This window comes from Mus musculus, chromosome 13 (genome assembly GCF_000001635.26).
Source record: "Mus musculus strain C57BL/6J chromosome 13, GRCm38.p6 C57BL/6J".
In the NCBI taxonomy this organism is placed as follows: Eukaryota; Metazoa; Chordata; class Mammalia; order Rodentia; family Muridae; genus Mus; species Mus musculus.
This window is the reverse complement of record NC_000079.6, coordinates 92,304,009-92,316,200: the sequence shown is the minus strand read 5'-3', so window position 1 is coordinate 92,316,200 and position 12,192 is coordinate 92,304,009. Positions and strand designations below refer to the sequence as shown.

Sequence of the window (12,192 nt, the reverse complement as noted above, 5' to 3'; positions counted from 1 at the left end):
GTGCTCTTGGTCAGTTGTTCACACCTTGCAGTAGACTGTGTGTGCTCATGGTCAGCTGTCCACACCTTACAGTAGACTGTGTGCTTGTGGTCAGTTGTCCACACCTCACAGTGGACTGTGTGTGTGTGCTCGTGGTCAGTTGTCCACACCTCACAGTGGACTGTGTGTGCTCATGGTCAGTTGTCCACATCTCACAGTGGACTGTGTGCTCGTGGTCAGCTGTCCACACCTCACAGTGGACTGTGTGTGCTCCTGGTCAGTTGTTCACACCTTACAGTGGACTGTGTGTGCTCGTGGTCAGCTGTCCACACCTCACAGTGGACTGTATGTGCTCATGGTCAGTGGCTGTACCATTCTTGCCTGTGCTTCAGCTCCTTACTTCTTGCTACGTTTGCAGTAAGTATGGTTGCTGTTTGGTGCCAGATGCTTTGGTGTTCCTGTCTACTTCCCTCATGGCTGCAGACAGTGTATAAGTCTTACTGCTGCTCATCCCACTAGCTTGCATTTGGGATACTTAAGGACACTGTGCAGTTACAGTGTATTGTTTGTAGGTTTTGATATAGCCAGTCTGTTCTCTGTTTCATGGCAGTATTTGAATAGATGTAAAAATGGTGTGTATGGTTTTACTTTTTACAGTTATGTTTTTAAAGACTATTTTCTAAGCAAAAATTGATCAGTAACATTTTTGATTAAGAAAAGTAACAAAATTATTACAATGATTTCTTGATTTTGTAAAGCGAGTTGTCTATTTTCACCAGTGTCCTGAAGGGAGGTGTCTTCTCCGTACCCTCATTTGTGTTTGTTGCATTGTCTATCGTTTTAGGTTATAAACTAGACTAAGAACGTGAGTGAGGCCTGCTGTGCGTCCACATGAGAGATTTTATCTTTGTGGTTATGTTTGTGAGTAGCAGTAAGTTTAAGTGAGCTGTCTCTTTCTCAGCCATGAGCTTTTTGTCTAGGACTTACCTCATCTGCTTAGCAGAGAGTACCGAGCCTCAGGCTGCTGTTTAATTGGCCTTCACAGTGGGACTCTTAAACCGGACCTTACACTTTCCTTATTCACAAGAAATGTCATTAAAAGTAGAAAAAGTAGGACTTTCCTTTAGCTTGGTGCAGGGAACCATATCAAGAATTTCCTTAAGCTTTAGGTAGGGACCAAAAAGGGCCTACAGAGAGAGCAAAGAGGAAGCTGGGAGACTTTCTAGTTCGTCATGATGCAGGTGTGCACAGTCTGGCTTTATAAGCACCTTTGTAGTCTTAGATCTTCCGATTCCTATACCAGGCAGGCACTGGAATAGCTGACAATATCCCTCCCTGCTGCCTAGTGCCTCTTATGTCAGCCATTCTGACTTTAAGTGTCTAAATCGGTGGATCTAACTTAGTGCACATGAGAATTTCTGACGCTGGGCTCTACACCATCTGTCTATACTGGGAATGAGCAGAGCCAAAGCAATGTAGAACCTCCCTGGATTATCATAGCATGTCAGTGCTGAATATGGAAGATGTAAATAGAAAGGACCGTCTCTTAAACAGTGAACATTCCTGGTAAGGTAACCTTTCTTTCTACATCAGTTATTACATAGCTAGTCAAAATCTCAGTAAAGTTTTTTGTGAAACTGAGTACGGTGAACTGGAAACTTGTAAGGATCATCAGAGAATAGACAAGCTTTGGAAGAGCAAGTTAAAGTCTCTTGGCTACCCAGACAGTGCATCACAGAAAGAGAGACCCTGCAATGTGAGATAGAGGAACAGAAACACCAGTGCAGTGAATTGATTTTTTTCATATTTACTTTTTCCTCTTTATTAAACCTCTCATATATTACATCTTGACTTCAGTTTTCCTCCCTCTTCTCCTCTCCTCCCCCAGCTTCTCTCCTCCCCCTCTCCCCCTCCCCCCTCCCCCTCTCCTTAGAAAAGAGCAGGTCTTCAGTGGGGAGGGAATTGAAACAGGGTCACACCTAGAGGGATGTGAAATAGGTAGTGAAGGAGTGTCATGAATTGGTAGGTCAAGATGCAGTGCTCTATGATCATATCTGATTGAAAATAGTTATATGGAGAGTCAAATCATATTTCTCACCCATGCCATCTACAAAAATAAGTTCAAGAAAATTATATTTGAAAAACAAGTGTCAATTTTAGTAGAACACATAAGATTTAGTGGACTACTTAGATGGATTTACAAGTAAGTAAAGTTTGCCTTCGTAAATCTTAAAAGTATAACATTGTGCCCCAAAGCAAACTGCAGACTTAGCAAGGCAGTACTCAGGAAGTTAGAAGCACGGGCCAAGCCGGGCAGTGGTGGCACATGCCTTTAATCCCAGCACTTGGGAGGTAGAGGCAGGTGGATCTCTGAGTTCGAGGCCAGCCTGATCTACAGAGTGAGTTCCAGGACAGCCAAGGCTACACAGAGAAACCCTGTCTCAAAAAAAAAAAAAAAAAAAGAAGCACGGGCCAGTATTCCATGCTGCAGAGCCTAAGAGCACACTGAGTCCACGATTGCGTTTGCATCCTAAGGTGCTAGGTAAATGTGACTGGGGTGACGACTGCATCTGATATTTTACTACTTTGAAATAAAAGTGTTTGAACATAGTACGTAATGAACTATTGATGATGAGTGCATTTCAAGCCATGGGGAAAAGGTTGAATAAACCAGCACTTACAGACTATGACACATCTTCCATCCTTCAAAAGAATGAGTTATAGACAAGGCATTTACACAGCAGAGATTTTAAAGAAATACTATGTAGCGAAACAAATTGTCATCTCATCGGCTTAGAATACAGTGAAGAATAGGTTATGTGAGTGTGTGGTATGTGTTTGTTTGTGTCTGATCAGATAAACAGTAAAGACTGGAGGGGTCTGTCTGGGCTGTGAGCATGTGAGCAGCCTTCCAGGGATGGAAGAAAGATGAGGAGGGGGAGTCAGGGAAAATGGGAACTGTACTGTCCAGCACAGATGATGGGGTTTTGTTTATTTGTAAAAACTTTTATTTGTATTTTAAAGGGTTACATAATTACTTTGTTTAAGAGCAAGAACTGACCTGAGGGGAATCGACTGTATACCTGACTGGTGGCTGGGATGAAACTGGACTTTGTAAAAAGTCAGCAAGGCAGAGTTGCCTCCCTCCTCAAAGAACGAACTCTTCAATGTTTTGTTTGCTATAATTTCTAAACAACTCATGTGGTCACATTAAAATGCTTTAAATTTTTTTCTTCGATAAACTTTATACTCCAGTTGCTTCCAGTTTCAAAGGGTTCTTTTTGATATTCAATATGAAGTTGTCATAATGTGTTAGGTGCTGTAAAATGGCAGTGGCTAAAAGTAACAGTTGAGCTACCTTACGAGATGAGAGCCCTTTCCTGAGAGATTGGAGTCTTCCTCTCTCTGTTTTCAACGTGTGCTGAAGACAATAAGAAATGAGGTTGCCTTTTGTTGTTATTCAAGGCTGACATCTTAATATACATAATTCAAGAAAATGGGGAATCTCTCCAAATTTCAATTTTTCTCTTTTCAGTGTGCGGGATGACAGGATTCGAGTAGAAAGGATGAATAATACTTACTTTGAATACAGCCATGCTTTCCAGACAGTTACGGAGTTTTATGCTAGAGAGATAGTTGACAGCCAGGGTAAGTATTTTATTCATGTTACCCTTATGCCTTCAATTGCACTGATACCAGATGTGGATAAAGACACGAGTGTGGCTCTCAGTTTTCTGACAAGTAGGAAGCAAGTAGAAATCCGTGGGAGCGTCCGAGGGCACAACTCCTGTTCATGGACTCATGTGCAATACCATAGGAACTGGGCCTGCTTGGCACGTGTCTGTTCACCCAGTGCTCAGAAGGCTGAGCCAGGGGGATTTCTAGTGTTAGCCTAGCTTGGTTTAGTGGGCAAAACCCTGTCTCTACAGAAGAGAACAAACCACAGAGCCACAAGAAGAGAACACCAGCAGCATGAGAATACCACTATAAAGCCTCCTCCCTCTGACTGTTCTCTCTCCTGCTGTAAAGCCTCCTCCATCTGTCCTCTCTCCTGCTGTAAAGCCTCCTCCTCCCTCTGACTGTTCTGTCTTCTGCTGTAAAGCCTCCTCCCTCTGACTGCTCAGTCTCCTGCTGTAAAGCCTCCTCCTCCCTCTGACTGTTTGTCTCCTGCTATGAAGCCTCCTCCTCCCTCTGACTGTTCTGTCTTCTGCTGTAAAGCCTCCTCCCTCTGACTGCTCAGTCTCCTGCTGTAAAGCCTCCTCCTCCTTCTGACTGTTCTGTCGCCTGCTGTAAAGCCGCCTCCTCCTTCTGACTGTTCTGTCACCTGCTGGCTAGACAAATGCTTTTCAGTGAAGTTACAAGTGACAATCCCTTCATCTTCAACTTTAAAGACGGCTCATGTCATTACTTAATAGAATGTTTGATAAATTCTGATGGGGTCTAGCATTTTAGAAGGTTGGTTGCCTGAATTATAATGCAAGCACATTGGTGAGTAGATTCAATATGTGTGGTAAACATTACTTGTTTAAAAACTCACATTGGCTGTCACATAGTAGGGTATAAAGTGTGTGCACTTTTGTTCCTGTCAGTGCACTAGGTTCTGTCAGCATTAGTTGCAGTGTTGGCAAGGTGGAAAGGCACTTCCTGTCCTGTCAGGACAAACTTGGCCTCTCTGTGCCACACGCTGTAGAGTACTTACTATCAGCCCTATCCCTGTCTCCTGTTCAAGGCTTACTGTCATTTCCATCGCCTCTAAATCCCGTTTAGTGAATGTCAGAGACTGTATCCTGCATCTGAAAGCAGCATGGCCTAGCATCAAGACTGCATCTTCAGCTCAGTTAAACACATCCTAAGACATCACAAGTATTTCTGGGCCACAAATTAACTGAAAGGTTGTGGCATTGAAAGTGGCCTGCCTACTGAGCATGCGTCCTCAGTGTGAGCCGTGCTCACAGCAGCCTTTAGGGAAGTCCAAGGCATCAGTGGGGCTTAAGTTTTCTTTCCCCAGGTGACAGAGTCTTATCTGTGGGTGTGAGTTGCCCTGGTTTAGGGGTTTCAGGCTCTTGAGGAATCTTTCCACGCAGTCTCTGAAGGAGCTTGGCAGAGTGTAAGAGTCAGGGCACTCAGGAAAGGTCAGCACCCTGGGTCTGAGTATGTTTCTTTCTAAGCCAAGTGTAACTCACTGACTTCAAAGAATTCTTACTGGAGATGGTGCTGCCTCCACTTTTAGAGTTTCCAGGGAAACAGAACTATGAGGTAAAAATGAATTCTCAGTTGGAGGGGCTGTTCTCCAGTTCTTATACCCTTGGTCAGTGGTTCTTAACCTTCCTAATACCAGCGCCCTTTAATACAGTTCCTCGTGGAGTGGTGACCCCAACCATATAATTGTATTCATTGGTGCTTTATAACTGTAATTTTGCTGCTGTTATGAATTGTAATATGAATATCTGTGTTTTCTGATGGTCTTAGTCAATACCTGAAAGGGTTGTTAAACCTCTAAGGTATAGAGACCCACAGGCTGAGAACTATTGCCCTAGGTTTCTGAACACTTTTCGCTAAGTGATGAAGCATTACTGGTAGACAGAGGGCATTTTGTGATCCTTTTTAACGTCTGTAAAAAAATGTCAAACAACACAGTTGTGTATGAAGAAAAATGAGGACGTTTCTGCCCGTGATCATTGACAGTTTGGCATCATCTTAGGATTGTCTTAGGAGTGAACGTGTCTGTGTCTATGTGGCATTCACAGTCAGTGTGTTAGTGTGACAAACACTAAGCAGAGAGTAAGGCAGAGAAGAGGGTTGAACTTTTAGTAGGCTAGCAGCAAAAGCCATGCTGAGAAGATAGCATGTGACAGAGGTGTGCACAGGAAAGGAGTTGCGAGCCATGGTATTCTCCACAGAGGCACAGTGAGTGGAAGCTTACAGGGCACAGTGAGTCTGCACAGGGTAACTGAGGAAGAACACGAGGGACGAGCTTATCAATAGAAGAGATGGACGATCACTCCTGTGGATAATTTGTCTAATAATCTCATGTCCACATTTAAAAGAATTCTTTGGTTGCATTAAGAATACCTGATAGTGTGCAGGATAGAGCAGGTGACTGGATGGAAAGCCATTGTAATATTTTCATGGGCAGGGATGTGGGTGACCACATATTGCTCTGTCAAGCTAGGAGCAATGTGCTGTGGACAGCCTTCATGTTAGTTGACACAGCTGTCAGTCATTCTTTCAAAATGGAAATTTCTTTATCTTGATTTACTGAAATGTATTTCATCTTTGTCCTGTAGATGTTTATTTAGGTTGATTATAATTTTTTTTTACTATTGTAAATGTTTGTCAATTCACCTTACATATACATGTTTGATATATAGTTTAAAGTATTTATAGTGAGAGTATTTAAATTTTTTCTGATTTGAAAAAATATGTTACTTTTCAAAAATGATTCGGTCTAATAAAAAAATGATGCATGCACATGAGAAGGAGAAAAGACAAGAAATGTCTTTTTTTTCCATGCTGTCGCTTTTTTGTAATTACAGTTTGGTTTCCAAATGCAAGCTTGGTATACATGTTAGAAATGATTATTTTTGTAGATGAATTTTACTTAAATATATATATATTTTTTAAAACAGTAATACCATTGAGGATCTGTATTCTGTTTTTAGGCTCTCAGAGTCTCTCTGGTGTCATTAACTTGGAGAAGCCTGTGATCTGCGCCTTGGCTGCCGTAATAAGGTACCTCAAGGAATTTAACCTGGAAAAGATGCTGTCCAAACCCGAGTAAGTAATGTCACAAAAGATCTGAAAGAAGAAACTTCAAAGCCCACCCTAATGACATACTTCCTCCAACAAGGCCACACCCGCTAAATCTCAAGCAGTTCTACTTCCTGAGACTAAGTATTCAAATGCATGAGCCTTTGGGCCCGTTTTCATTCACACCGCCACAGTAGGGATATTATATATATATACTCAGAGGCTTATCACTAACGGTACAAGGATGAACTGCTTGGTACTGTTGCTAGAATAATAAAAATAACTATTAACTAAACTACCAAATTGTGTTTGTTGTAGAGAAATGATACATCATTCTACTGCAGATATCAGTCCTGGGAAGGCATGTCAGCCCACCTGTTGGCAAGTGAGACCAGCCATAGCATAGAGCTCTGGGTTTGACCGAGAGACTCGGCCTCAAAGGATAAGGTGGAAGAGGGACCTAGGAAGATTCCTGATATCAACCTTGGGTCTCCACACACATGTGCTCATTCAACTGCATGCGCACATGGGCCCACATACATGTAAATATGTCACACACTTACAGAGCACACATGCATGCACATGAAAAGGAGAAAAGACAAAAAAATCAAAAAACTGCAAATTTTCTTATTCTTGGTTTCCGTGATTTCACAGACCACCAAGTTGGTGATAATTTCAAACCTAATGATTGACATTATAGGAAAATACATTCTTAATAACCAAGGTGCAAGCAAAGGCAGTGGGCAATTTCTTGCCTTTCTGATGCCCCCTTCACCAGCTTGTTGGTGGCTCTGTCAGGAGTCATCCTGGTACAGATCCTGCATGAGCAAGCCCCTCCCATCCTGCAGAGGCAGTGAGCAGGTAGGAGCTAGCTCACTAAAATGCTGTTATCTGAGGTCTGTGTTAGTCAAGGGTATGGGGAGAGTGAAAGAAAAGCAGGTTCCTTGGGAATCCTGTATTTTAGTGTGTGTTTTAATAAAATCGGCCATCATTTCTCTGGGAACAATTTAGTCTGATTTAAGGCACTTAAATACCCACCAACAGTAAAGTATTGTGTTACATTTATAGGATAATGTATAACCATGAAAATGACCTGCGTGATCAACATTAAAATCTTTATTGACAATGTATCAAGCCAAAGATCAGGCTGGGCAAAGGAACTACAGGTTTTTATATAAATTTAAACACTTCTAGAACAGACCAGACCAGGACAGAACATATTTGGGGACAATAGTGAGAAATGCACAGGAATGGTGAACAGTTTCAGAACAGTTTCAGTCCCCCGCCCCTCATGGACAAGGAAGGAAAACACGGCACGGCTGAGAAAGTAGTATAGTGGGATTGTAGTTGGTATAGTTTTAAGTCAGTGTATTAGATTATTCTATACACACGCAGTAGTGACTTCATTGTGCCTAACATTCCTGAAAGAACAGCTCATAGCAAGAAAGATTACCTCGGCTCACAGTTGTAGAGTTGTCAGTCTGTCATGGTGGGGAGGGTATGGTGGAGCAGTTCATGTCATGGCACTGGGAGGCACTGGAGGGGTGGGGAAGGAGTGAGTGATGTAAGACTTCTAGCAGCCCACCTTCTCCCTGTACACCTCATGTATCCCATTGTGAACACAGGCAGGGATTACTACATCCAGCTCACTAGGCCAGCGCTTGCCATAGTCTTTGGAAGTACCATTGCCGATCCCCACACAGGTGTCTGAGTACTTCTCAGTCCAGTCAGGTTGACAATTAAGATTAACCATTACATGTTTTAATGTGGCTGAGAGGTTTTATTTTTAAAAAGCTTTGTGGCATAGGATTTATCTCATTGGGTTCTACTTTAAGGTCCAAAGACAGTCTTATTGAAAAAGATTCGTAGTTGGGCATAGATGGTGGTGCCTGTCTTTCATCCCAGCACTTGGGAGGCAGAGGCAGGTAGATGTCTGAGTTCCAGGATGGCCAGAGCTATATAGAGAAACCCTGTTTAAAAAAAAAAAAAAGAAAGAAAGAAAGAAAGAAAAAAAAAAAGAAAGGAAAGGAAAGAAAGAGCGAAATCTGCTTGTGTGGCTGACGCTTGAATCAGTGACAAGGCGCCTACCGTCTGACTTTTGCACAGCAGGGAGCCTGGGAATGAGGCAGACAGAAGTTTTAAGGCAGTCTCTGCTGTGTTTAGGAGTAGATGAAGGCCATGCCCTCTCCTTTAGTTAAAAATAAGAACAGCTCCAGGTCATAAAACACTAGCATTGTTTGCGTGTTAATCTTTGAAAAGCTTCATTTTGAGTTCTGTAAGGGTGAATCTTTTTTTTTTTCCCAAGCCTAACTGTAACCAGCTTTATTAAAGATACTTTTCATAAACAATCGTGGTATTTCAGGCAGGACATGGGCAGACAATCAACAATATGCAAGAACTTCCAAATTCCCTTGTATAGACTACCAAAATCAGAAAGCCACTATAAAACCCAATGAAGTCTTCATTCAGTGCTTTGAAAAGGGGGAAGTAGCTTAGAGTGAGGGTTGACATCTCACATTAAGGATGTTGTCTAACAACTTTTCACAAGCCGACCCTGACTTTCGGAAAACAAGCATGGCAGAATTATCAATCTGAAGTTCCACAATCTTTTATAAAAGGAACCAGTGCTCTTCTGAGAACACTGGATGAAGTCACTGCAAAGTCCACATCGCTCAATGGACCGGGAAACCAATTTTGGGGGCCAGGTTCCAACAGGTCTCTGGTTTTTAAGGGAATTAAGTCTTATGTTAATAGTACAGGGGGAAGAGGATATAAAAATGAATTTATAGATTTCCCAGACCACAAGGCATTTTGTGCCTTGGTGGCCACCTTGGTTGAGACCAGGATGTCTCTCCTGGGAGCCAACAGGAGCCTTTCAAAATTACCAGGGAAAGAGGTTTTCTGTCCTCAATCCAGCATGGGAGAGATTTTGTTACTGACACATGATCCTTCCTCCACCCAGTAATGAAGTGTTCTGTGTGCTAACAATATAGCTAAAAAAAAAAAAAAAAAGAAGTAAAATGAAATTATGCATTTTTATGAAACTTGATAAAAAATAGTATTTCAAACTGTACAGTCACCAGAGGTACACAGTTATCAAAAATGCACACATGTCACTTGGCATCTCCAGCACCTTAGGCTTTCTGTGCCTGGTCTCTTTTGGCATCTCCATTTTCTGCAGGATTATTTGCGTCCTTCCCAGCGTTGGCTTTCCCCTTCCTCCCCTTGGGTACCTTCTCTCCCTTCTTCTCGGGGGCCTTTTTAGGTGTGGGCTCTGGCTTTGGAGGAGCAGGTTTAGCAGACAACCTTTCGGGTCTCTGTGGCTTGTCCTTCACCTTGGTTTTGTCTCCTTTAGCATCCCCTTTAGCCTTTCTTTTGGACATGGTGGTGGCAGGGGACGTCGGCGCTGAACACGGGTATACAGGGTATACAGCGGCGCGGGTTTGGTCTGTGTGCGTGTGGGGTCTTCCCCGCTGGTTCTTCACTCTGCTCCGTGAATCTTTTGATTACACTGAGTACCACTGAGCTTTTTCTTTGTGTATTTGTGGTGGTAGTGTGGCATTTTCTCTGTGCATACCTGGAGGTCAGGGACCTAGTATACATCAAATTGTTGCCTTTGTAGTGGTTCCAAAGATTGAAAGACAAAAACAAAAGATGCAAAGACCTGCAGAGCGGTGGATCTTCCCTTGTGTATGCCCCAATAGCATTCTATAGGCAGACAGTAAAGACAGTGTTAAAGAGAAGGTGAGACATTGTTTATTTCAAAGAAGACTTAAATGCCATTAGAAACCAAGATTCATACATAAAGATGGTGACCAAACTGCTACTGTCTTGCCTAAATATGAACTGCAAGCGAGGTACTCATTAGGGAGCACGTAGCTTCCCTCTGAAGGTAATCCTGAAAGTATGACTCTATATCTTAGGCTTTGGAAAAAGAGAGCAGCTGCCCAAGGAAGAACAGATACTTCCTTGGGCATGAAATCCATTTACAGCACTGAACTTGGAAACTTTCTCTTCACGAAGTATGCTTTCAGAGAAAAATTAAATTGAAATTTGCATTGTTTGGCAAAGGCTTTCATAGACGTTGCTGTGTCACAGAGACCTTGATCTGCATGCACTGAAAAGTCATTATACCCTTTCAACAGTTTTAGATGGTACAGAGAAAATACACTGTATTAGCAATTGTTGATAAGCATAGATGAAATGGGGTTTTATTAAGTAATACAAGTTTTGAAGTCACAAAATTGTTTTAAGAGTTTAAGTAGCTTTGTTCTGATCAAGACAGCATAGTAGTGAACAGAGAGTGTGGCACTAGATAGTAATTACTATAGTTTGGATGCTGAGTGGCCCCAGAGGCTCAGTGGAGTCAGTGATCAAGAGGCTCAGAAGAGGATCCTGGGCTCCTGGCTCCGTCCTGTCTCTGTCGTTGCTTCCTGGTTATGCTGTACCATCTGGGTGCTGAGCCGAATGTCATGGACCTGTGTGACTATGAGCTGATGTCTCTGAAACTGTGAGCCAATCTCAACCTTTCCCTCTCATAAATGGGTGTTTTCTCACAATAACTGTAAAACTGTCCAATGCAGTTGTGACAGATTTAAGTGAAGTACTAAACTATGCGATTCTGAAGGAATTGGCTTTGTCACTGTTGAAAATGTGTCTGTTTCCATATTTGGTGGCTCTTGTTAAGATTCATTTGCTTAGAACTTCCAGTAGAATAGGGATGACCATAACAGCAAGTAAAGTCTATATTCTGAGAACCGTCGATGAAACGAATTAAAGAGCGCCCAAATAAAGTGGACAGGCATCCCAGGTTCCGGGACTGGGAGGCGGTACCACTGGGATCAGCTCCCTAATGATCTACAAACTCACTGCAGTGGGTGTCGGAGTCCACAGGGATTTCCATAGTGGCTGTAGCAGTCTGCACACCCACCTGCAGTGCAGATGGGATTTCCCCACCTCCTCACCAGCACTTGTTGTCATTTGTTTTTGTATTCTTACCCTTCTAATTGGGGCGTGATGAAATCTCAAAGTAGTTTCAGTTTGTATTGCCCTGATCATTAAGCACTTTATCAGTAATCCAGGCTGAGCTGGAACTTGGAGATCCTCCTGCCCCTGCCTCCTGTGTGCTGGGATGAAAGGTGTGAGCAGCCACTGAGGGGCTAAAAGGTATTTCTTGCCCCCCCCTTATTTTGAGAACTTTGTTTACATATAACACCTACCCTTTTTGGTTGCGTTGTTTGTTTTCTTGATACTTTGTATTGGAGTTCTTGGAACACCCTGTCTGTGATGTATAGCTGAGAATGGGTGTCCCGCCACCCCCCTCCCCCTCTGCTCTGTGGAGTTCCCCCATGACCCTGGTAGGGGTCTCTGGAGCTGGGTGTATGCCTTCATTCTACTCGTTAACAGGTTTATCGGTGGCCTCTAGAGAATGTCCCATTAGTTGTCTATACGTAATTATGAATC

The 12,192-nt window shown here is 42.7% G+C and overlaps 1 protein-coding gene and 1 pseudogene across 7 annotated transcripts in view; one reads left to right on the top strand and one right to left on the bottom strand.

Annotated features, from left to right (window-relative positions):
- Positions 1 to 12,192, top strand: part of Msh3 (mutS homolog 3) — a 143,127-nt gene that overhangs the window by 38,804 nt on the left and 92,131 nt on the right. For all 7 annotated transcript variants that reach the window (NM_001311120.1, NM_010829.2, XM_006517543.2 and 4 more), the window contains 2 exons: positions 3,515 to 3,627; positions 6,642 to 6,756. In NM_001311120.1, coding sequence (NP_001298049.1) covers positions 3,515 to 3,627; positions 6,642 to 6,756 — 228 coding nt within the window. The remainder of the gene's footprint in view (positions 1 to 3,514; positions 3,628 to 6,641; positions 6,757 to 12,192) is intronic.
- Positions 9,864 to 10,112, bottom strand: Gm20379 (annotated as a pseudogene).